Source organism: Hypanus sabinus, chromosome 9 (assembly GCF_030144855.1).
Source record: "Hypanus sabinus isolate sHypSab1 chromosome 9, sHypSab1.hap1, whole genome shotgun sequence".
Taxonomy (NCBI): Eukaryota; Metazoa; Chordata; class Chondrichthyes; order Myliobatiformes; family Dasyatidae; genus Hypanus; species Hypanus sabinus.
Genome location: NC_082714.1, coordinates 26,608,051 through 26,634,739, shown reverse-complemented (window position 1 = coordinate 26,634,739; position 26,689 = coordinate 26,608,051). Strand labels below are relative to the sequence as shown.

Genomic DNA, 26,689 nt, shown 5'->3' with positions numbered 1-26,689 from the left:
AGGGCAGCCCGCAAGTGTTTTGCCACACATTCTGGAGCCAACTTGGCACACCCGCAATTCACAGCAGAACAACAGAAAACACAACAAGCAACAAAACAACAATAGCTGCATTTCTCCCTCCCACCCACTCACGTACACTGTCCGCTAACCCCAGGAGAGGCTAGTTTCTCGTCCCCCAGCCTCCAGTGGACTCGTTGATTGACAGACATTGGATCCCAGCTTTGGGCCTCAACTTCTGGGCTTCCATATAATTACAGTATGTGCATAAAATGAACTTGCATATCATGGTTATCAAGGATTATTGACCCAAGTTACTAGCAGAACATTGTCACCATACTGTTTTGTTTTTCATATCTGCACATCCCTGAGAACATAGGAACATAAGAAATAGGAGTAGGAGTAGGCCTTCTGGCCTGTTGAGCCTGCTCTGCCATTCAATAAGATCACGGCTGATCTGTCTATGGACTCATCTCCACCCACCTGCCTTTTCCCCATAACCCTTAATTCCCCTACTATGCAAAAATCTATCCAACCTTAACTTAAATATAGTTACTGAAGCCTCCACTGCTTCATTGGGCAGAGAATTCCACAGATTCACCACTCTCTGGGAAAGGCAGTTCCTCCTCATCTCCATCCTAAATCTACTCCCCCAAATCTTGAGGCTATGTCCCCTAGTTCTAGTCTCACCTACCAGTGAAAACAACTTTCCTGCCTCTATCTTATCTATCCCTTCCATAATTTTATACGTTTCTATAAGATCTCCTCTCATTCTTCTGAATCTCAGCGAGTACAGTCCCAGGTGACTCAATCTTTCCTCATAGTCTAACCCCCTCATCTCTGGAATCAACCTGGTGAACCTCCTCTACACTGCCTCCAAAGCCAGTATATCCTTCCTCAAATAAGGAGTCCAGAACTGCACCCAGTACTCAAGGTGTGGCCTCACCTGTACCTTGTACAGTTGCAGAATAACCTCCCTGCTCTCAAGTTTTTACTGAATATAATGCCACTGAATCTCGAGGGTGAGTGGTCAGGCTGTATCTTGTTGGAAGGGGCCATAACTTGGCACTATTGTAACATGAGTTATTGACACTAATGCACCCAGAAATCCCACTAAACAGTGCAGATATACTAGCTTGATTTTAACCATCTTGGCCTTACAAGGACATTGAGAAAAAGGGATAAGGTTGAGGAGTGGAACTGGAGGTAATGTGAGGAAATTTGAATGCCTTCTTACTCTCTGCCTTAATTTGCATGAATTCAGAGAAAGGAAGAGGATCTGCCTTGAAGAAGTTGGGACCTAGTTTAAATGTCGGACTGGCAGATCAGGTATCTGAATGGATGTGGGATAGTTCTATATATTCGTGCACCTGCATTGAACTCTGCCTTTGAAAACTGGCTACACTGAACATAATGAAGCAACATTTCTTAAGTGTGGTCCTTTGCAGCTTCAGTGCATAAACTAGTGTTGTACGGTCTCCAGGGTTTGCATCCTAGCCCCTGGTGGACTGGGTAAGAAATCCACTTTTAGCTTCCAGTGCAATGTCTTGGCATCTATTGACTCAGGCGATTCCATTCTCCCTACAATCTCATGTTTACGAACCCTACTGTCAGCATCCTCCAACATCCACTGTACTCCACACATCCCTTCCCAAAACCACCAACTTTCACCTCTTCTTTGCTAGGGTGGCTAGTATATATTTACTATTGTAAATATTTAACAAATTTTTAAAAATTACTACTTAAAAATCGCTTGGACCTCTCAATATGCAGGCAATTGGCATATGCTTTAGACCTTCTGGCCAAGATTACTGCCTAGACTCCAAATCAGGACCTATATTTTCTCAGAGACTGGAAATGACACTGAACAATCTTAAATGAACAAATGAATGTCCTGAATGAATAAAACAAACTCTGCTCATACCTACAATTAGACAATAAATACAATTCCCAAAGACCTCAACATTAAGATGTAGTAATCCATAAAATTAAGTACTTCCTTTAGAAATAACATGATTACATCAAATCCTCCTGTCAAATGCACCCCTGAATTACTGCTTTCAGTTGAATATTATAACTAACTACAGTGATACAATAATGAGGCCTCCTAAGCTCATTCAGTCCAAGCTTGAGTGCTGCTTGCTGATAGTTTACACCGTTCTCACTGTGACTGTGTAGATTTATTCAAAGTGCTTCAGTTTCCTTCCAATCCTAAAACCACGGGGGTTGTTAGTTTAATTGACCACGGTAAAATTGCCCTAAATGAAGTTAAATAGTAGAATCTGTGCGGGGGGGGGGGTGGCGGGAGGATCGATAAGAATGTGTAAATAAGAAAAGAAGAATTATTGTATAATTAGCATAAATGGGTGGTTGATAGTCGTTGCATTTCCACGATGTAGGTCCCTAGAACTCTCTGACTTCTCTTGCAGTCATTCAAAAAGACTGGGGTTTTGTATTGGCCCATCTGGTGATGTTAGATAAACATAAAAGCTTCCTGCTCGGTCATTCCAGATAACAAAATGTGAAGAGCAGTGACTGAGATTGTGTAAATGACTGTTGTTGCTTCATGATATTTTGCCATTAGCAATGTATTCTGTTCCATTGAGAGTAATACACTGACAGAACAATACATTATATTTGTAAGTTATTACTTTTAAAAGAAAATACAATTAAGTGTCTTCCATTTTCATCAAAACATCACAAGTCATTTTTCCTGTCTGTACACTGCTACATTGATATTATCACCTCACAAGTCGCTACATCATCACATCATTTGCTCACTCTTCTTGTTACTCACTGGACACTGACCTTGTTTTCCAGGGTGACAAAAAAATATTTTGCACAAATTTGATCAACTGCATTCTCCTCATTTTGTACTAATTTAAAGTACTACAGCCATTCAATCAGAGAATTCTACCACATTTTCTAATAGTGTACTGCAGTTAAGTACAAGTGACCATTCTGATATATCTAGTTGTCAGAATGCACACGGGAATCCAATACCCCTAGGGAAATTTGCTAGAGCAGAAATCAATTTACTGTCCCCAAGCTTTCAGTTCTTCATGATGACATAGTGGATGAGCATAAATTTAAGAAAAAAACTAAAGATTTCCAAAGACTGTTAGAGATTTAAAGCATCAAATTACCTGGAATGGAGACTAATTTCTGGAGCTCCTGCTTTAGATTCATTATTTCTTTACACAGCTGAATGTCATCCATCCTGCAAATCACCATAACTGTTATTTATCATTTAAAGCACATCAAAAAAAAATCAGAAAACGAATTATTCAATTTTTAAAAATAATTTGTTTCATCCTGGACTCTGTCAGTGAGTGAATAGTTTAATGCAAATTATTACATGACTTAAATTTTGGAATCCCAACAACAGTAAATGGTAACAATAGTATCCCTGCAGTCAGCTCAGCAATATTGCTGGTACTTCAGAAAGGTGCAGGTTTAAGTCCCATTCCCATCTTCCTATTTTGATTACAAGAAATGTTCAGCAGGCCAAGGGGATCTTTGCAGAGAAAATCAGGGTTAAGGTTTCACGTCAATTGCCTTTCCTCAGAAGCGAGAAAAGTCTGGGGGAGAAAATATGCTTCAAGTTGTGGAGAAGGAGAGGGATGGAGAGAACAAAGGGAATGTCTGTGCTAGGGTGGAGACTGAGGGAGAGTGGCTGGTGCAAACAATGTTCCTGACAAGAGGAAGCTGAATACTTGCCAATCTGTCTGGAAGAGAAGAAAGTAGAAGGTGAATGAGAGGAAATATCTAGCCCCAGATCCAGTTCCATCAACATCTCCAGCTCCATCAACATCACCATCACCAAAACCAGCTCCAACACCATCACTCTCATCATCTGCAGCTTCATCACCCATCACCAGCTCCAGCACCATCTTAAGCTTCAACACCATCAACATCAACATCTCCAGCTCCATCAATATCATCATCATTATCACCCATCACCAGCTCCAGCACCAACTTCAGCTTCAACACTATCTATATCAACATCTCAGCTCCATCATTATCATCATTGCCCATCACCAGCTCCAGCATCATCTTCATCTTCAACACCATCAATATCTCCAGCTCCAGCACCATCTTCAGCTTCATCACAAACACCATCACTCTCACCAGCTTCATCATCATCACTATCATCAGCTCCAGAAAAAATTTTAGCCTCAACACCATCAACATCTGCATCTCCACCTCCTTCATCATCACCTATCACTAGCTCCAGCACCATCTTCAGCTTCAACACTATCAACATCAACATCTCTAACTCCATCATCATCATTACCATCACCAGTTCCAGCATCAGCATCCCCATCACTATCTCCAGCTTCCTCACCATCAATATCTCCAGTTCCAGCACCATCTTCAGCTTCATCCCCATCCCCATCAACACCTTCATCTTCGGCTCCATCATTTTCATGAACACCATCACCAGCTCCAGCACCATCTTCAGTTTCAACACTGTCATCCATCAGCTGCACCAACACAGCTCACCACCTTCACAGCTCCACCACTAGCTGCAGGCAGAACGCACCTCTTTAAATAAAAAGGGTGCAGGCTAGACTTAACCCATGCCTGCTATACAAAATACTTTAACCCTAATCCTGTAACAATTAGTCTGTCCTATAAATAATGAGTTTAGGCTGGCTGGATACAACAATCATTCTCAAAACAGAAAATTATGGAAACACTCAACAGGCCAGTATGCAACTGTGGAAAGTGAAACTCTTCATGGTTTCTGGTCTAGTACCCTTTCTCAAAGTGTATCCAACATTTTTGTTTCAGTTTCCCAACATCTGTAGTTTTGTTAATATTTCATCACAATTATTCACATCATCAAACAGCATGAAGTTGTCCAGAGCTACAGAAAAACAACAGAATTTAACTGCGTATGGTAACTTCCAGGCTGGGGGATTATTGTAGTCAGTCCCACAATCTAGAGGAAGTATCAGCCAAAATTAAAATTGTTTTAGATCAAATTTATATTGATGAGCACATACAGACATTTGATCTTAAATATTTAATTAACTCCATATTTTTGTATTGGCTTGGCAGCTGTTTAATCTTCCAGCTTTCAGTTGTCACATCTTTATTAACTTAACGTATCACCTCGGGATTAATGGAAACTCTTACACATTCTATGGAGTCATTGTGATTTTATGAGAAATGGAGCTGCCTCAAGAGTATGTTCTCAGTTGAAGTGATTAACTTGGTGAAAATCCAATTTCATGGTCAAAGTAGAACTCGCATCTTCTTCAGTACAGTACTTTGGTACACAGCAATCATCTAACTTTGCCTGGAGGTGTGAGAATGCCCTTGCATCTGTACTCGCTCCATCATCAGGAGGTTGGTGCCAGGCTAACTAATTATTTATTTATGCCACATGTCACTATCATTAGTTGAGCAGTTGAGTCTCCAACGTGTATCACAGCAGTTTGCTCAGGAGATGTGATATCTCTGGTTGAGTTACTACAGTCACTTTTCCATTTTATTAGATAGATGATGTAAAAATCACTTTAGTTTTTCAGTCTGTTGTTTATGTCTCATTTCAATAAAATTCAGTAAGCATTTAATTCGATTTTATTTTGTGTATAAAAAATTAAAGAAGTATATCATAAAGTCCCCTGATAATTTAAGTTATAAAGGCAAGTATTAAGTCATGTGATCCACAAGGTCCCCATTACAATAAAGCATTGGCTGATCTAGATCATTAGTAACTGAGGAGCTATAACTGGCTTCCTTGGAGGAAGGATGTAAAACCCAGTGCATCACTGATGGGCAAAGGTCTAGAAGAGAACAAGTTACTTATCCCTTGAGTAAGATATGAATTTCCAGTGAGAATATTTACTTGACATCATTGTTTTATTGCAAGAGTATGAGTTCATTTGGAGTCATCTCTATAACTCAGTGACTGTTATGTGGGCCTTTATTCCTTAAGGAAACCACTGCTTCCTAACAGAGACTCACCACTACATGACCAGCAGGCCACTCAAAGTATGTGACCTCATGGTTCATAGCTAGTGATCCTCACAGACTGCAGCTACACTTAGTGGTAGCACTGATCACTGTTCTAAGGGCGCTTGCTTGACTGAAGGCTTCACACTCAGACTGCCTCCCATACTGGTAAGTGCCATAAGACCCTAAGACATCGAGTCTGCTCTGCCAATCCATCATGGCTAATTTACTATCCCTCTCAACCCCCATTCTCCTGGCTTCTCTCCTGTGACATTCCAACTAATCAGTTATCTATCAACCTCCACTTTAAATATATTCAATGACTTGGCCTCCATAGCTATCTGAGGCAATGAATTCCACAGATTTACTATCCTCTGGCTAAAGAAACTCCTTCTCATCATTGTTCTAAATTGATATCCCTCTATTCTGAGGCTGTGTCCTCTAGTCCTACCCTCATCCACTATAGGAAACGTCCTCTCCACATCCACTCTATCTAGGCCTTTCAATATTTGATAGGTTTCAGTGAGATCGCCCTTCATTCTTCTAAACTCCAGTGAGTTCTGGCCCAGAACCATCAAATGCTCCTCACACTTTAACCCTTTCATTCACAGAACCTCCTGTGGACCCTCTCCAATGCCAACACACTCTTTACTAGATAAGAGACCCAAATTTGCTCCAAGTGTGGCCTGAGCAATGCCTCATAAACCCTTATTCATCTTTGCTCTTCTACGCTAGTCCTCCGGAAATAAATGCTAATATTGCCCTCAGAGACTTTGCCAGTGGAGATGTTGGAGAAGGCTTAGGAGGGCCCAAACTGTCACTTGAATATCCCACTACTCTGAACTCACATGCGATTTCTTACAAACCATCCCAGGTCTATAAGCTCTAATATTTCCCATTTGCAAAGGCAAATAAGAGGTGCATCATTTGTCAACAGCAGAAAACTTAATAAAACTGCAGTGGCTGGAACAACTATTAATCAAAGTCAAACCACGTGAAACAACTCAGTCCTTAAAGGTACCCCTTGCTCCATGCTACTACAACTCTCACTATCAGACATAAATCTCTGAAGGAGCCCTTGGAGCTTTTTGTTTACACATTAGTAAAGTCTAATACAATGCATTTAAACATCCCTCTGGAATGAATTTATCAGTGGGATCAATGCTTCTCCCACTACAGAACTGTTATATGTTACACCTCTTCCTGGAGAGTTTTTTTTTGGTGGAACAAAGAAAGGCATGTAAAGGGTACAAGTCTAAAGGGGATGCCATAAATTTTAAATTGAATCTTGTAACAAATCTTTTAATCTGGGGTGATCTGCATTGCTCAGAAGGGACAGACAGGATTGAACTGTGGAACAGTAGTAATTATCCAAAGCATCTCCTTCTCATGCTGCTATTTGTTCTCTCTGAGAACAATATTAATAAATCTAGCAACAAATGTGGCAAACCCCTGCAAACTCTGGACCAGTGTTTTTTGCAACAACCAGACCTGGCCATGCTATCTTGCAAATGAAGTACAATAATAAAATCTGAGCATTAATAGCCATTGTAAAATTTAAAAGAAAACTAGCTCTTTATATTGTCGCGAAAAGGTGACGATATGTCTGTACATTAGTAAACCTCTTACAGCTTGAGTACCCCTTGTCTGAAATTCTAAAATCTGAAAATATCCAAAATCTGAATTTTTCCTTTTGAGCACTGACATGATGACACAAATAGGAGGCTTCACATTTCTCTGGGAAGGTTTCCAGGCGATGCACAGGTGTCTGCACACCACAGACAGTTCTGAGAAGTGACCTCACCTATGTAATGAACAGAAATTAATGGAAGATAGATAAACATGCAACAAAAAATTAAGATCTCGATCATGTATCATCAGTGTTGGAATGAACATATGCAGCTTAACAGTATGTTGGTCATGAAACGAGCAAAGATCTATCATGACGAACTGAAAATTGAAAGTAATTGTGAATATTCAGCAGGCTGGTTGCAGAGATTTTAAAAAAGGCACGGCATTAAATTTTAAAGTGGGTCCTGGTCACGAAAATCCAGCACCAGAACAAGTCTACAATGTTGATTGCTTTTATACCTTACATAAAATCTAAGAATAAAAGAGAAATGTAAGAACACTGTACCATAACTTCTTAAACAAAGCACAGCATTGTAGGCGGAGACTGAAAGCCTGCCAGTGTTTGTTGCTGTTCAACAGCTGATTCAGGTGTTCTTCCAACGCTGCTTTTGTTGCCCTGCACACGTTGTATTTTCATTATATTAATAGTACATAATAATTTTTCTGTTAACAAGTCTAAGACTGCTTACCAGTAGCACAAAAATGATGGCGATCTCAAGCTATCTCATTTTATGTTCCAAAATACAAAAAAAAATCCAAAATTCAAAACATTTCCAGACCCAAATATTTTGAATATGATGTATTCAACCTGTATAGTAGTAGTAGGCCTCTGTTAGTCTTGATAGACCATGGATTTGTGCCTTGGGAATTTTCCAGGGCGCAAACCTGGGCAAGGTTATTTTTTTTATGGAAGACCTGCAGTTACCCATGCTGCAAGTCTCCCCTCTCCATGCCACCGATGTTGTCCAAGGGAAGGGGATTAGGACCCATACTGCTTGGCACCGGTGTCGTCGCAGAGCAATGTGTGGTTAAGTGCCTTGCTCAAGGACACACATACAGCCTCAGCCAAGGCTCAAACTCGTGACCCTCAGATCACTAGACGAACGCCTTAACCACTTGGCCAAGCGCCATCACTCAATCTGTATTCACATGCACGACATGTCCAGGTAGTGAGGTGAAGCAGTGAGTCAGTGGTGGGAGGAAGAGGGAAAGGCTCTGCTGATCAATCTGCTGATTAGCCCCGTTAGTTCAGAATTTTTCTCTATTTTCTGCTGACTGTAGTAGAGATTGTGCCACAAGAACGTGTCACCCCTTGTGAATAGTTACAAAGCACTGCATTTCTCAACAATCTGGCCTCCCAACATATAGCAAACTCAGACATTACGGTAAAATTGGGAGCCTTACAATATGTTATAGATTCATTACTTATTGCAGCATACGCCTGTAATTGTTCAGACCAAGTTCTTCAATTATTACTGACCTACATCAAGCAATCAAACCAAAACAATTCAGTAAACCCTTCAGGCACACTGAAATGATCAATTCTGACTTTAAATATTAAAAGTATTAAAGTCCTAATAGAAATTGTAGTCATGCCTGCACAGAATGAAGCTTATACATGATTATAATCGTGTCAGCAAAGGAAGCAGGGGGCATCATTTTAAGGTGATTGGACGGAAGTATAGGGAGGGTGTCAGAAGTAGGTTTTATACATGGAAACCGGTGGGTGTGTGGAACACAGTGCCAAGGGTGATGGTAGAGGCAGATACATTAAGGACATTTAAGAAACATTAGGGACTCTTAGATAAGAACATGGATGATAGAAAACTGGAGGGGTATGTGGGAGGGAAGGGTTAGATTGATCTTAGAGTAAGCTCAACACAACATCGTGGGCTAAAGGACCTGTACTGTGCTGTAATGTTCTATGTATGGTTTTTTTAAAAATCTGTAGTTTTATAAATCCTTTCTAGTGCATGAAGTTGCTTATTTGTCATTGAATTTAGTAATGTTCATGACCCAAACATCTGACAATGACTGTTGGCAACTTATTTTTGAGAGGACAGTGCCAGTTACAAAATGAATTTCATTGGTAAGAATGGTTCATAATCATCAATTGGGAAGAAACTGGCAGAAACTTCCCCCTGGAAAAGATTCCAATACTCCCTTCTGCTCAGTTCAGGCAGCTGAAGAGCTGGAGAAAGTTCTGATCTACCCAACTAGAGAACAGAAAGCGCCTTGAGTCACATTACCATTGGGAAAAAAAAATTCTCTTTAAAATTCTCTTTACTTAGGACCTAAGTTCTCCTTTTTGGTTTGTCAGAGATATTTGACCATTTCACATTCCTGATGAACAACTGGGGTTTCCCTGGGTCCTCATTTAAATGCAATTGGTGAACTTCCAAGAGGATTTTCATGGCACAGCAGGGGCAGAGAGGGTCGAATTGAAGAACAACAGTAGAAATGATTACAGGCAATTTCTTGTCACGATATCCGTGCATCCTGAGAGCAATGTTAAGCACCAAGGGGCTGCTTACTATTCCAAACGGAGTCTGTTTTTGTTTGTTTGCTGTCATGTGTTATAATGAGCTTTGGCAACAGTACAAAATGGTTGAGATGAAAGTGACAACTGGTTTTATTGCCTATGCAACAGTTGCTTCACTAAGGTTGTATTCGGCTAATTGACCGTAGGACTTCCTGGCTGTTCATCTTAGGCGAAACTCATCATTCACAATAGACAATCATTCAGTATTTTGAAACATAATTCTGAGGTATTGCTTCCCTGGAAACCAGATGATGATCCAACTTGAAACTGTACTCATGTTTCATGCCCTTCTCTATGGCAACAGGCTCCCATTAGGGCGAGGCTTGCAAAGGGAAGGTAACTGGATAGAGATCTGAAAGCAATCAAGGAGCTCTCTTCCAACATCTTACACGTACTGCACTTGTCAACAACACAGAGGCAATATTTATATTGAAAGCCTCAGAAAGATGTAAAATCTACAACAGATAACTACATGTGAATCATTTCATTTAATAAATTCAAAACTTGAAGCCCACATTGTTTGTGTCTAATGGGTGGCTGTTTGGTAATATGATGAAATGCACTGAGTCACTAACTGATGAAGCAGCGTACTACACAATATTTCATAACTTCTATCACAGGAAGGATGGTGATGATTAAACATCTTATTTCTACATGTAGGTAGGACAGATTAGTGTTTGGGTGTTTTTGATTTGCTTTTCAGCTGGCTCGGCACAACTCTGTGGGCCAAAGGGCCTTTTCCTGTGTTGGACTATTCTCTCTTCTATATCCTGGCACTTGGAAAGCAATATACAGATGTGAAAAAATTTTCATTGAGTCTAAAATGAAAATTATAGGAAAGTAGGGACCTATAAAGTTACATGAAAATTTTTTTTTCTAAACTCTCTACTGCTTTGTATCTCTAATAACATGGGGAAAACATGACTAACCTGGGAAACATGACTATTCTGCAGTAATCTTTTATCCTGGAGTTTGGTCTGAGATTTGTAGCACTTAAATAACCACTAAATTGAGGGAATTAATATAAAGATTCAAAAGCAACACAGTGTTCTTGGTTTTGGACTCTTGCCAGAAATAATTCATTTTATTTTGGATGATCAACAGCATCCTCTTCTCCTCCTTCATTCACACAGGGATACATAACATCTGGTGCAAAGTGTGCTAAGAGGGAAGATAAAGGTTAGCTTTATTTATCACATGTACATCAAACCACAGTGAAATACGTCATTTGCGCCAACAACCAACACAGTGTTGGGGGGGGGGGGGGAATCCTGTAACAATGCCATTCTTCAGCGCCAACCTATCATGCCCACAACTCACTAACCCTGACCCATTCGTCTCTGAAATGTGGGAGGAAACTGGAGCACCTGGAGAAAACTCACGTGATCACAAGAAGAACATACAAACTGCGGCAGGAACTGAACCCCAATCATTAGTGCTGTAAAGCCTTCCACTAGCCCCTATGCTACCTAAGCACAGTTGACCAAGAGTATGTTGGTTAAAGTTAGTAGCTAGCTAATAATTGATTATTTCAATCAGAGCAAATAGCACATGACTTGACAGAATACATTTACGTTCAATAATCCTTTTCCAGCTCATAACTCCTTACACTCCAGGCCTAGCTCAACCCTTAATTCCATCTTTTCCCACCTTCCTCTTCCCTATCTATTTTTGAATATCATTTGCAATTGGAGTCTCTAGTCTTGCCAATATCTATGTGATTTGTTGCATATCAAACCAGATTAGAGATTTAACCTGAAAAGTCTTGCCTACTCCTTTTGCTTTTAGCATCAAAAGAAGCTTGTTGACTAAAGAACTTTAAATAAACTAAATTAAGCAATTTTGCCTAATCCAATAAAAATCAAAAATTGCCACTGAACTGAACCAAATATTATATAAACATTTATTAAAGCGGTGCTGTTAAATGTTAAACTTTATGTACTCAAGAACCAACAATCACGGTTCATCTGTAGAAGTAACTCACTCAGCAGAGTTTGATGGTGAATCGGATACCCAAATACCTACATAAATCGCAGCTCCGATTCCCTCCGGACAAGCACCTCCCGAAGCCGTTGGATCCGTGCCATTTCCATCTCAATTTCGTCTGGAGTTGTGGTCAAATCAGCCATGGAGATAATGTCAAGCTGATCTGCAACTGTGAAAATAAAGTGAAGACCCATCAGATAAACTGTGAAAATTACAAGTTGCGGCTTTTGTCATCAATCAAAATTATCTTTGCTGCAGCTTTATAAACCACTAGTTCATTAATACTGAGTGACACCAAACCAAAATAATTTCCCCAATTTACATATCATTATATTTTCTAACAGCTCGTTCAGTTTTACTTAATCAAGCCATTCTTCTGAGAAATTTTAATCATTATTAAATTGATGTAATCATTTTTTTGCTCTATTAGATTCTATATTTCAAATTAACTATAACGGCTATATTTCCACATTCAGCTACCACCAGTCCATAAAATCACCTCATCCATAATGGTACCCATTATCGTCTAAGTGACCCAGTAGCATTTGGATATTCTGCTGCCGACCAGCCCCATTAGGGATGAAAATGAGAAGATTTTTCTTCACCCAGAAGTTTTCAAATTTTCTACCCAAGAGAGATTGGAGGTTTAGTCACTGTCAAGGCAGAGCGTGAGGGAGGAGAGCTAAGGAAAACAGTGCGGGCAAAAATTTTCCCAAGTGTTCATGTATCCAGGGCACATCTCTGTTGCTGATGTAAGTGTCCACAGGTCAACTATCGACTCAGGCAGCACGGTAGTGTAGTGGTTAGCACAACGCTTTACAGTACCAGCAACCCGGGTTCAATTTCAGCCAATGTCTCTCTGTGACTGCATGGGTTTCCTCTGGCTTTTCCTGTTTCCTACCGTTGGTAGGTTAATTGGTCATTGTAAATTGTCCTGTGATTAGGCTGGGGGAATCAGGGGAATGCTGGACAACATGGCTCAAAGGGTTGAATGGGCTATTCTGTGCTATATCTCAATAAACAAATAAATTGCTTGCCATTAGACTAAGTCCTTGCTCTGTCGAGCCCTTGTGGTAACTGTGCTCAGAATCCATGCACAGGCATCATTCTCTCCTCCAGAGAAGAATGGAAGCTTATCATCCACAATCCCAGGGAGCTCCCAAAGTCAATAAAGCCTCTCTCTATAGATGTGGAATAAGTTTCTGCATGGGTTTTTTTGTAAATTTAGGGCATTTATCCTGCAATAAAGAGTGTTTTCTCAGTATTTACATGGGCACTCCCAGATACTGCAGGAAGTAAGGTAAGGATAGGTTACTGTATACTACCTGTTCTAACTTATACCAGATACTTAGGAAATGCACAAAATAATCCTGGTTGCCTATGAAGACAACCAGCATGGGAGAGTCTAAGACCAGAGGTCACAGCCTCAGAAAAGAGGGGGTTCCTTTTAGAATGGAGATGAGGAGGAATTTCTTTAGCCAGAGGGTGGTGAAGCTGTGGAATTCTTTGCCAGAATTGTGGAGGCCAAGTCTCCATGTATATTTAAGGCAGAGGTTGATTCTTGATTGGTCAGGGCATGAAGGGATATGAAGAGAAAGCAGGAGTTTGGGGCTGAGAGGGAAGTTGGAATGGCCATGATGAAATAAAAGAGCAGACTCGATGGGCCAAATGGCCTAATTCTGCTCCTATGTCTTCTGGTCTAATGCTGGTAGAGCTCAACAGAAGAATATGGTAATGAGATCTCTGAAGGCCAGGCAGCAGTATAATTTGAGGAGTTATAGAGGCTCTTTCTCCAAGACCAGTGTAAAAAGACAAAAATAAGTAACAATACAGCATTATTATGCTTTCAGTCAGATGAATTGGTTGCTATAATTTTGTGATGGTGATTATCCTGAGAGCATTTGACCTGCCTCAGAATCACACAAAAAAAGTCCGTTCTGGCTCTATTTATTTAAAAATATATATTTTTCAGTTATGGACCAGTGAGTATTTCAGCATGACCTTGATGTTTAATACGAAAACAGACTGTAGATAGAAGTTTAATTAAGAGGTTACACTTCCATTCACTGAAGCTCCCCCAGGATTGAAGACGGGCGTGTAGCTTGTTACTTCAGCTCCTGTGCCCTGGGAATCCAATTCCCCATGAAGCTCACGGCCTGCATTTTCCAATTTACATCTGTAAGAATCAGCAGCAGCTAACAGACTAACAACATTCTTCCCCCATCTCACTGCAGGAAGTTTCTGGAAGATTCCTCTCAGGTGTTTTGGTTGAAGCTTAGATTGCAACCATACATTTCACTAATTGTCCACATCTAGTGCATTTATCTGAAACTCCTCTGAACACATCATTAATCACGGAATTTCAGCACTTGTTCAAAGTAACTTTATTAACAAAGTGCATATATGTCAGCATATAGAATTCATTTTCTTGCAGGCATTCACAGTACATACTGAGGAACACAATAGACCAGTGAGTGGTCAGCATTCGATGGACTGAGCTGCCTCTGTCTTGGGAGATTCTTGTCTCCACCAATGCACAAGTTGGACTGAGTCTTTTATTGCTTTGTTGAAGGTACACTATTTGCTTTAGATGTCAAAGACAGGATTCTTTGACTGGAAGTTGCTTGGAGGTAGGAAAGATACGTTAATTCAGTGATAGAAGAAAATTTGCAGATGCTGGAAATCCAGGGCAAAACACACACAAAATGCTGGAGGAACTCAGCATAAACACTGATTTCTCAAACTTCCGATATTCCCACCCCTCCTTCAACTATCCCCATTCCTGTTTCCCTCTCTCTCCTATCTCCTTACCTGCCCAACACCCTCCTCTGGTGCTCCTCATCCTTCCCTTTCTTCCAAGATCTTCTACCCTGTCCTATCAGATTCTTCCTCCTCCAGCCCTTTACCTCTTTCACCAATCAACTTCCCAACTTTTTACTTCACTCCCCCCCCCCCCCCAGTTTCACCTGCCACCTTGTGCTTCTCCCCAACTTCCTGCTCTGACTTCTCATCTTTTTTTCCGATCCCAATGCAGGGTCTCGGCTCGAAACGTCGACTGTTTATTCATTTCCATAGACTCTGCCTGACCTGCAGAGTTCCTCCAGCATTTTGTGGATTTTGCCCTGCTAAGTCAGTGACCATTCAGTGGAATTAATTCAGGGAACATACACTCCAGTTGCTCTGGAATTTTATAATACAAAGGAACTAATAAGTCATACACTACGGAATAACACTTGTAGACTTTGTGAGCAATGGCTGTTCGCATGCTCATAGACATAGTCATAGAGTAATACAACATGAAAGGAGACCCTTTGGCCCATCACAGCTATGATGATCATGCTACTTACCAAGCTAGTCCCATATGCTTACATTTGACCCATATCCCTCTAATACCTCCTATCTACATCTTTTGAATGTTGTGACTGCTCTTGCCTAAATCACTTTCAGTATAGGTAGCACCCTCTGCTAGTACAGGTTTTTTTAAAGCCTTTCATCTCTCACCTTAAGCCTATGCCCTCTAATTTTTCGCTCCCCTTCCCAGGGAGAAAGATTGTTGGCTTGCTAGGGAGTAACTAGGACTGAGGATCCATTCTGGTTGTCAGGGATCAATCTAATCATGATTATAATGGTCGTCCTGGTGATTGCAGTGGAGAGGTAGAGATACAGAGAAGAGAGTGGTAGTTTGATCTTTGGCCAGGCCAGAATCAAGATTGGGAGGATGGGGATGGTGACCTCAGGGAATCAGGTTCCCAGCTTCAGTCTCCACAGGCAAAGCCCTTTTGAAATAAAAATGAAGTGGGACCCAGAAATATTTATGAAAGCTTCCTTCTGCTTAAGTGACACACCTTATGCAGGCCACATCTAACAAGGCCAAAGTCATGTATTATCTAGGCAAGCACTGGTCACATTGGATGCCTCTCCGTTTTCCTTTGTGCAGCACATTTAGTATATTGGTGACCCAGGAGGAAACCCGTGTAGTTTGTGGAGCCAACATCAAACCATGGTCTCCGCAATGATTATCTCCACGGCACTGAGGCTATGAAGACTGCCCTGGCTGCTGTGCTCAGTGCCTGCTGATATGATGAACTGATAAGCAAGGCTTTGGGCCTGCTCCGGGGTTCTGATCTGAGGTCTCAGTTGTGGTTTGGAATGCTGTTGTTCGCTTCAACTGTTTGCATGGCTTGTATTTTTTCTCTTCTTTCCCTTGCACATCGAGTGCTCATTTTTACTTTCATTTTCTTTAAACTGGGTTCATTCATGTTTCTTGCTTTGTGGCTACCTGTGAGCAACCAAATCTCAAGGTTGTATAATCTATACATTCTTTGATATTAAATGTACTTGAATTTTGAAACCACTGATTTTTTTTACAATTCTGATGTTTTGAATAACACATCAAATGCATATAAATAAGTGTTTCTCAGCAAGATGTGATTTCTCAATCTTCATCCTTAATGTTCTGGTGAATTTTTCACCAACAGGGCTTCAGATATAACGTGTGTACACTATTTTAATGGTTGTGAGATCATTGATAACGTGACTATTATTCTCTGATAAGCCATCAACAGTTCTACTAATGTGCCTCAAGGCTCTATAATTAATATGAAAAGGGACAGAAATTAGTCGGTGCCGTTGGCAACAATTCTCCCTCTCCCACACATTCTTTTTGTTGCCATTAGGAACTTGCGATGTACACCTGCTTTTGTGTTTGTCGACATAACTGCAGTGACAAGATTTTGGAAGCAATTTATTAAATGCAGAGTCCTCTGAGGCATTCTGACTTTCTGCCAGTCATTAATTTCTTATCAGCCTTGGAGATGGAGAGGAAAGCGTTTCTCAGAATTAGGCTGCTCAGAGAATAGTTGCAGCTGAAATTATATCCTCATGTTGTAAACGCTTGATGAAAACACTTTGCATATAAACAAAGAAGCCACCTAATAGTGATGGGCACTTCATCAGCGGCACATGTAAAATGGGGCTGTTGATTAAAAGCAAAATGAAGCACTTTACATTAATTTCAATACTAATAAAACAATTGCATAATTTAAATATATAATCTATGTTAACAGTACAGATACTAAATTATGAAACATCCTCAGGCCGTAAAGAGTACTTTTCACCAGCTTTGATGCTGGTAACCTTGTTAGTGGAATATAAGATTATTTATACGTTGTAACTGTTCGTTACTGATCCTTAAAGATAGAGTTGTATAAAGCTTGAAATTGGGACAAAATATCAGTAGACACCAAGTTTTTACATACAAGTAGAAAAAGAAGAAAGAACAATTAACTGTACAGTACAGGCCCTTCAGTCCACTATATTGTGCTGACTTGTTCACCTGCTCTAAGACCAATCTAACCCTTCCCTCCCACCTCGCCCTCCATTTTGCTTTCGTCCATGTGCCTATCTAAGAGTCTATGAAATGTCCCTAATTTATCTGCCTTTACCAGCTCCGCTGGCAGCACGTTCCATGCATTTATCACTCGCTGTGTAAAAACTCTGCCATTACCCCTACACTTTTATCCAATCACCTTCCAATTATGCTCCCTTATATCAGCAAATTAATAAACATAGATTTTAAGACTGGGTTTTCAGAAATGCTAGATGTGAAGAAACAAACTAAAATGCAGATTACAGAAAGCTTGCCAACATGTTAGAAGGCTAAAGTTCAAAATTCAAGTTCAAAGTGCACTTATTATCAAAGTACATATACATTATGATACCAGGATTGAACGACTTGTCGTATGAAGAGTGTTTGACAGGTGTGGGCTTATATTCACTAGAATTCAGAAGAATGAGGGGTGACCTCATTGAAACCTATTGAATAGTGAAAGGCCTTGATAGAGTGAATGTGGAGAAGATGTTTCCTATGGTGGGAGAGACTAAGACCAGAGGACACAACCTCAGAATAGAGTTGCATCCTTTTAGAACAGAGTGAGGAGGAATTTCTTTAGCCAGAGAGTGGTGAATCTGTGGAATTCTTGGTTACAGGCAGCTGTGGAGGCCAAGTCTTTATGTAGATTTAGGTAGAGGTTGATAGATTCTTGAATGCTCAGGGTTTGAAGGGATATGGAGAGAATGCAGGAGGTTGGGGCTGAGAGGAAAGTTGGATCAGTCATGATGAAATGATGAAGCAGACTTGATGGGCCAAATGGCCTAATTCTGCTCCCATATCTTATGGTCTTATACAACCTTGAGATTTGTCTCCTTACAGGCAGCCAGAAAACAAAGAAACCCAAAAGAACCAATTAACAAAAGGCCATCGAGCATCCATTGTGCAGAGTGAAAAACACATCATGCACACAATAACCACAAGCAAGTAGCGCTTTGAACTGAAGTCCGCAAAGAGAGTCCCATAGTTCAGCACAGAGCCGAGTCATGGAGCAGTAGTCTGAACCTGCCTGTCCCTCACATCGGGCCCTGGCGCCCTGACTTTTTCAAACTAGCCCAGCCTAAATTGGCATCCAAACGTTGGGTTCAATCGACTCGATATGCTCTGAGGTCAGGATCCCAATGCCTTGTTTCAACCTGTATCTGACCTTTCCAAATCAGCACGGTGCATACGTCTCCATCCAAACATCAAGTTCAGTTGCTACCGTATGCTCTGGTGCCTGAGCCTTCGGCACGGCACTTAAAGGAATTGAACCTTGGGTCCTCCTCGCTTGCGGCAACTGGTCCGTTGCCTCACCTCACTTTGGTTCTGCCACATCGAGTTGCCTCAACCCCAAAGGGAGGTTACAGACTATTACTTGCAATGATGATTTGCCAGAAAAATTGTCAATAACAAGTATTTTGTTGTTCTCCTTGTTTTATTAGCCACTAGCCAGAAGCTGCCAAGGTTCACCAGTGCCATTTTAATCTGGAAGATGTTGTGGCATTTGTGAAAAGGATAATAATTTTGTTGAATAAACTTATAAAATATCAAAGTAAAGACTTCATGAATCAAAGGTTATCAACACAATGCACAGTGTTCATTCAAAAATCACCTTAAAAAGTTCAATTAAGCCAAATGTATTCCTCTTACTGCAAGAAACCATCAGACTTTTCGAAGATAAAAAATATGAAGCTCTCAGTTGTAAGTGCACAAGTATATGGGGAAAACAGACATATTTTCATTCAGTGGCCACTTTGTTAGGTACACCTATACTCCTGCTCGTTATGCAAATATCTAGTCAGCCAATCAAGTGGCAGCAACTTAACGTATTAGAGCACATAGACATGGTCAAGAAATTCAGTTGTTGTTCAGATCAAACATCAGAAATGTGATGCAAGTGACTTTGACCATGGAATGATTGCTGGTGCCAGAACTTACAGAGAATTGTGCAAAAAAAAAACAAAGACTTCCAGTTCTGTGGGCAAAACAACACCTTGTTAATGAGAGAGGTCAGAGGAGAATAGCCGGACTAGTTCAAGCTGACAGGAAGGTGACAGTAACTCAAATAACCACATCTTACTAACCCTAACCTGTACTTCTTTAAGATGTGGTAGGAAACTAGAGCACCCAGAAGAAATATAGACAGTCACAGGGAGAACACAAAAATTCTTCACAGACAGTGGCCAGAATCAAACCCTGACTGGTGATTGCTGATGTTGTGAAGTGGTTGTGTTAGTTGTTCTGCTATACACAGCCATATTATGAATCAGCAAGTATAATTAGGTTGAGCCTTTTATTTTACAGTAAGTGCAAGTCAAATATAATACTTAACCTTTATTTTTAAGTTTTGGGCTCCCTTTTCCAGATGAGATTCATTTGGGAGATTGTACTTACATTATTCTGAATGTGTGGTACAGGAGACCTGCAGGGAGTGGACTGTCTTACAGCTCGAAGGCTGTTCTTCTGTGTTGTGTGTTCTCCCGTGGGTTTATCCAGTGATTCAGTGTCCTCCCACATCTCAAAGTCATGTTGGTTGTTAGGTTAATTGGCTGCAGTAAAATTAGTCCGTTTGGTCCATCGTGTCTGCTCTGGAGGAGGGTGGTAGGAGAACTTAATGAGAACCAGTGAGAAGAGGGGACAAGGAAATAAGCAGGAGACAGGTGGTAAGCAAATGATCTGGTCTGAGGGCCAGCGTATTGAATCCCCTACTATCAACATCCTGGGGGGGGGGGGGGGGAGGGTTACTATTGACAGGAAACTGAACTGGTCTAGCCATATAAACACTGTGGCTATCAGAGCAGGTCAAAAACTATGAATCCTGCTTATGTAAATCACCTCCTGACTCCCCAAGGCCTGTCCACCATCTACACAGTTCAGGTCAGGAGTGTAATGGAATACTCACCACTCACCTGGATGAGTGCAGCTCCATCAACACTTCAGAAGCTTGACCCATCCAGTACAAGAAGCCCACTTGATTGGTACCCCTTCCACAAGCATCCAATCCCTCCACCATCGATGAACAGTTTCAGCAATGTGTACTATCTACAAGATGCACTGCAACAATGCACCGAAGTTCCTAAGACAGCACCTCCCAGGCCCACGTACACTACCATCTGGAAGGACGAGAACAGTAGATACCTGGGATTTCCAGTAGATACGACTTAGAAATCCCCCTCCAAGTCACCGACCATCCTGACTTGGAAACATATCACCTTTCCTTCATTGTTGCTGGGTCAAAATCATGGAAGTCCCTCACTAACAGCATTGTGGGAGCACCTACGCCTCAGAGCTGCAGCGGTTCAAGAAGGCAGCTCACCACCACCTTCCCCAGGGCAACTAGGGATGGGCAATAAATGCTGGCTTAGATGGTGACACCCACATCCTGTAAATTAATAAATAAAAAGATACACTCATGGGCCATATAGCCTCATTGTATCAACATGTACAAACAAGCTGGATGAACTCAGAAGGTCGGGCAGCATCCGTTGAAATGAGCAGTCAACGTTTCGGGCCGAGACCCTTCGTCAGGACTGAAGAAGGAGGGGGCAGGGACCCTATAAAGAAGGTGGGGGGAGGGTGGAAGGTGCCAGGTGAAAATCCAATCAGAGGAAAGATCAAGGGGTGGAGGAGGGGAAGCTGGGAGGGGATAGGCAGGAAGAGGTGAAGAAGGAATGTAAGGGGAAAGCATTATGGGTAGTAGAAGAAGACAGAATCATGAGAGAGGTGATAGGCAGCTGGAAGAGGAGGCAGAGTGAGAGTGGGATGGGGGAAGGGAGAGACAGGGAATTACCGGAAATTGGAGAATTTGCTGTTCATACCAAGGGACTGGAGACTACCCAGATGGTATATGAGGTGTTGACAACCATCTGGGTAGTCTCCAGCCCCTTGGTATGAACATCGAATTCTCCAACTTCTAGTAATTCCCTCCGTCTCCCTTCCCCCATCCCACTTTTACTCTGCCTCCTCTTCCAGCTGCCTATCACCTCTCATGATTCTGCCTTCTTCTACTACCCATAGTGCTTTCCTCTTACATTCCTTCTTCACCTCTCCTGCCTATCCTCTCCCCCACCCCTTGATCTTTCCTCTGATTGGTTTTCCACCCTCCCCCCACCTTCTTTATAGGGCCCCTGCCCCCTCCTTCTTCAGTCCTGACGAAGGGTCTCGGCCCGAAACGTCGACCACTCGTTTCAATGGATGCTGCCCAATCTGCTGAGTTCATCCAGCTTGTTTGTACGTGTTGGTTTGACCACGACTTCACAGTGTACTTTGTGTTTAGCCTCATTGTATGTCTTGAGGAAATATGTGAATAAATCTTAGCATAGATTACTTGAAGAGTTTCATTCAGTTCTGTGATTTTTATAACAATCTTCTTATCAAGCAGTCCCCCAGGACCAAATATGATTTACTTCCACTCCAATTCCACTGGTGCCCAGGTGGCTGACGAAGCCAGTTTGGGGCAATGCTAATAGGCTAGCAGGTATCCAGTTTGGCTAGTTGATGCTCATGTGGAAAGTACTTGAATTGTAAACACGGGAACGGGAGGGGTTGTTACACTTCCTCGACGAAATTTGAAGAACATTCTTGAATTGCTTCTGCTGTTCTCTGACAATTTCTCAATTTAATGGAGTTCACGATCGAATCCCTGTGAAATCTGTGTGCAAACTCTGTGGCAATGAGCTCACAAATGTAATTAGGTGCACAATTGTGCAGACTTTGGCCTGGGAGAGGAACACTGAGGTGGACAAGATGGCACTGATATTTCACTGGTGCTTTGAAATGCCCGCCATAGGAAATTCATGTGAGGAAGAGCAGGTATCAAAGCTGCTCAGTAGACTTTGAGATTTTAAAACCCCCTTTTCTCCAGATGGCCAAAGGCTGTGCTGGTGCACTGTAGGTGAAACTCATTCTTGGTGGATGCTTTTGTTGAGAGGTGCCTTCTGGGATTCAGGAAATGATTCTCAGTGTCCGGCCATGAAATAATTATTGTTAGAGAATAGTATTGCATAGTGGGGAAAATTTGAAAGATAACCTTGGTTTCACAGATATTAAGCCTACAATCAATTCTATCATATACATCAGTGAGCAAGTTTATGTTTAGTTGGAGCTCAGCCTTCTGACTTACCTGTACACAAGGATCATTGTGTAGTATAGGCCAGTGACTGAAGTTGGCATGATCCTGGTCTGGAATGAACAAAATGTTTCTCATTCATCCTGTAGACTGGCTCCTGTCCACTAGCAGGCTTCGTGATCAGAAAGACTGGGGGAATGACACAGCCCGTCCCGCACTAAAGGTATCACTGGTTACGGTTACACTTTGCTTGCCTTCATCTGGCAGCTATAGGGAGATGAACATCTATGGAAACTGACATATTGCAAGTTGTCACTTGACAGAGTCAAAGATTTCTGTGAGGCCCATATACTGCCGATTATGTTGCTCCCTATACTTATCTCAGTGTTTTCACTTTGTAAAGATGTACACATTCCCTCTGCTGGATAAAATCCACACGACAATTGGGAACTGTCCTTCAGCCACTCGAAGGAGACACTTGAGGAGGACTGCTGTTCTCCCTGTATATGCCAGCATTTCCTCAACAATTTGTTGAACTATAGGACAAGATTAGTTTGATTTGTCACACATACTTTGAAATATCAAATCATACAGTGCAATATATCATTTGCTTCAACAGCCAAACACAGTCCAAAGATATGGTGGGGCAGTCCACAAGTGTTGCCATGCTTCCAGCATTAACGTAGCATGCCCACAACCTACTGACACTAACGTAGCATGCCCACAACCTACTGACACTAACGTAGCATGCCCACAACCTACTAAAACTAACGTGGCATGCCCACAACCTACTAACATTAACGTGGCATGCCCACAACCTACTAACACTAACATAGCATGCCCACAACCTACTAACACTAATGTGGCATGCCCACAACCTACTAACACTAACGTAGCATGCCCACAACCTACTAACACTAACATAGCATGCCCACAACCTACTAACACTAATGTGGCATGCCCACAACCTACTAACACTAACGTAGCATGCCCACAACCTACTGACACTAACGTAGCATGCCCACAACCTACTGACACTAAAGTAGCATGCCCACAACCTACTAAAACTAACGTGGCATGCCCACAACCTACTAACATTAACGTGGCATGCCCACAACCTACTAACACTAACATAGCATGCCCACAACCTACTAACACTAATGTGGCATGCCCACAACCTACTAACACTAACATAGCATGCCCACAACCTACTAACACTAACATAGCATGCCCACAACCTACTAACACTAATGTGGCATGCCCACAACCTACTAACACTAACGTAGCATGCCCACAACCTGCTAACACTAACATAGCATGCCCACAACCTACTAACACTAATGTGGCATGCCCACAACCTACTAACACTAACGTAGCATGCCCACAACCTGCTAACACTAACGTAGCATGCCCACAACCTACTGACACTAACGAAGCATGCCCACAACCTGCTAACACTAACGTGGCATGCCCACAACCTACTAACACTAACGTGGCATGCCCACAACCTACTAACCCTAACGTGGCATGCCCACAACCTACTAACGCTAATCTGTACGTCATTGGAATATGGGAGGAAACCAGAGCACCCAGAGGAAACCCACACAGTTACAGGAAGAACGTAGAATTACTTACAGGCAGCAGCAGGGATTAGACCCTGATTGCTGATCATTGGCACTATAATAGTGTTATGCTGGCATGTTATAACATTATTATTAGCTCTAAACAATTCATATTTATTTAAGTATTCAAAATTTCCCACAATTAATATAAAGTGACTGGACTTTATTTAATTATTTTCTTCCTTCACTTTTTCCTATGTAATGGACTGTCAACTGAAACACTCTAAATGCACAGTTACTGAATTTTGAACTTTGGAAAATGAAGTACTTATCTAATTCATCAAATATTGCTATTAATACCATGGAGCAGATATCATCAACATTTGGAAAATTCTCTTCTATGGGTTCCATTATTTTTGCAATTACCATTCTAAATCTACATAAATCTACAAAGGTCTTCCTCTGATTTATTTTAAAATCTCATTTTTTTACAGTCCCAATTTATATTATGTGAAACCAGATGTACAATAACAATTTAACAAGTCTGCCATGCTGTTAATCTACATTACAGCAATGCCTGCATCTTTCCGCTTAACTAACCTCTGACTTCACCAGATTCACCAGGGACATCTGTAGAGTACTAAGCTGTCAGGCCAATTCTATTTCATCTCTGGCCTCTCAACTTCACTCCAGCTGTAACCATCATGTCTCCTGTGGTCTAACTCATCTGAAAGGGGTCACCGACCACCACTATCAAGAGAAAGAAGGTAAAGCTTGCATTTCTTTTCACATTATTTAAAAGAGCATTACTGTTTCTATTTAATTTACATGTTAAATGTATATTTGGCATTTTGTACTTTATAAATGAGCCAGAAGTGGAGAGAGTGAGCAGCTTCAAGTTCCTGGGTGTCAAGATCTCTGAAGTTCGAACCTGGTCCCAACATATCGATGTAGTTATAAAGAAGGCAAGACAGTGGCTATACTTCATTAGGAGTTTGAAGAGATTTGGCATGTCAACAATGCACTCAAAAACTTCTATAGTTGTACTGTGGAAAGCATTCTGACAGGCTGCATCACTGTCTGGTGTGGAGGGGCTACTGCACAAGACCAAAATAAAGCTGCAGAAGGTTGTAAATCTAGTCAGCTCCATCTTGGGTACTAGCTTACAAAGTTCCCAGGACATCTTTAGGGAGCGGTGTCTCAGAACGGCAGTGTCCATTATTAAGGACCTCCAGCACCCAGGGCATGCCCTTTTCTCACTGTTAGGAGGTACAGAAGCCTGAAGGAACACACTCAGCAATTCAGGAACAGCTTCTTCCCCTCTGCCATCCAATTCCTAAATGGGCATTGAATCTTTGGAGACTACCTCACTTTTAAAAAATATACATTATTTCTCTTTTTATACGTTTTAAAAATATATTCAATATAAGTAATTGATTTACTTGTTTATTTACTATTATTATTTTTATTTTATTTATTATTAGCATTATTTTTTTCTCTACTAGCTTATGAACTGCTCCTGCTAAGTTAACAAATTTCACGTCACATCCCCGTGATAATATACCTGATTCTGACTTTAATTTTTTAAAAGATATTTTCAGCTGCTTCTAAATTCCTCCAAACATCTGATATCTTAAGAAGCAGTCGGAAAAACGATTGACATAGCAACATACAAGAAGTGCTGGGGGAACTCAGCAGGTCGGGCAGCATCTACGGAAGTAAACAAATAGTCAATGTTTCAGGCCAAGACCCTTCTTTGGGACTGGGAAAACAACTGACCGACTGTTCTTGTAGTCAAAAGGCCATCTCTGCTTGTGGCTTAATCAGTTCTTGCATCTGCTTTACTTGTGGAGGGATGGTAGCGACAAAGGTGAGAGGATAATGGGAGCCATATTGTCATGAAATGGAAGTGTGACTGGCATGCACACAAGGGGTCTAGCATGATAATATCTATTAATTCCATTAGCTTGATATGGCTTACAAAATCATATTCATTATTGCAGCTCCTAAAACTTTGTTTTCTATCCATGGGCTGTCCCTTACAAGTCTTTGGCTTCCATTTCCCTTTTACCCTTTTTTTCAGCAGATCTGCTTATCACAGCTGCTTTTCAAACACATGTACTGGTCTATGCACACCCAACAGTTCATTGGTTACTGCTCCCCAGTAGGGATTATCCATTAACTTCTCATCTCTGCCCAGTGTACTGCATTCAATGTATTCCTCAGATTAGAGGGATTTGAACTACCATAGGCAAATTGAAATATCATCATGCATCTTGGTCAGCATGATGAGTTGGGCCAAAGGGCCTATTTCTGTACTGTATTGTTCAATGATTCTACAACCCTATGTCTCCTCAGTTTTTTTGAAATTCATTAAACTAAAATTTAAAATTAGTGACTCATCTTTGTCCTTTGAAATCTAATATCAGATTCAATTTATCACGATTGCTATTTGCAAGAATTTTCCTTACCATTATATAGTAAATTAATTCTAGTCACTCCACTGCTGAAATGGGTCTATCCTATGATTCATCACTAAACCCAGTCTGGCCTCTTTCACTGTT

The 26,689-nt window shown here is 41.2% G+C and overlaps 1 protein-coding gene across 2 annotated transcripts in view; it reads right to left on the bottom strand.

Moving 5' to 3' along the window:
- Window positions 1-26,689, bottom strand: part of mpv17l (MPV17 mitochondrial membrane protein like) — a 99,522-nt gene that overhangs the window by 20,865 nt on the left and 51,968 nt on the right. Inside the window, exons 2-3 of one of the 2 annotated variants that reach the window (XM_059979370.1) lie at window positions 12,164-12,287; window positions 3,144-3,217 (exon numbers count right to left, since the gene is read on the bottom strand). In XM_059979370.1, the coding sequence (XP_059835353.1) occupies window positions 3,144-3,217; window positions 12,164-12,287 (198 nt within the window). Of the gene's footprint in view, window positions 1-3,143; window positions 3,218-12,163; window positions 12,294-26,689 lie in introns of both variants that reach the window. The other variant, XM_059979367.1, reaches the window with a different exon arrangement.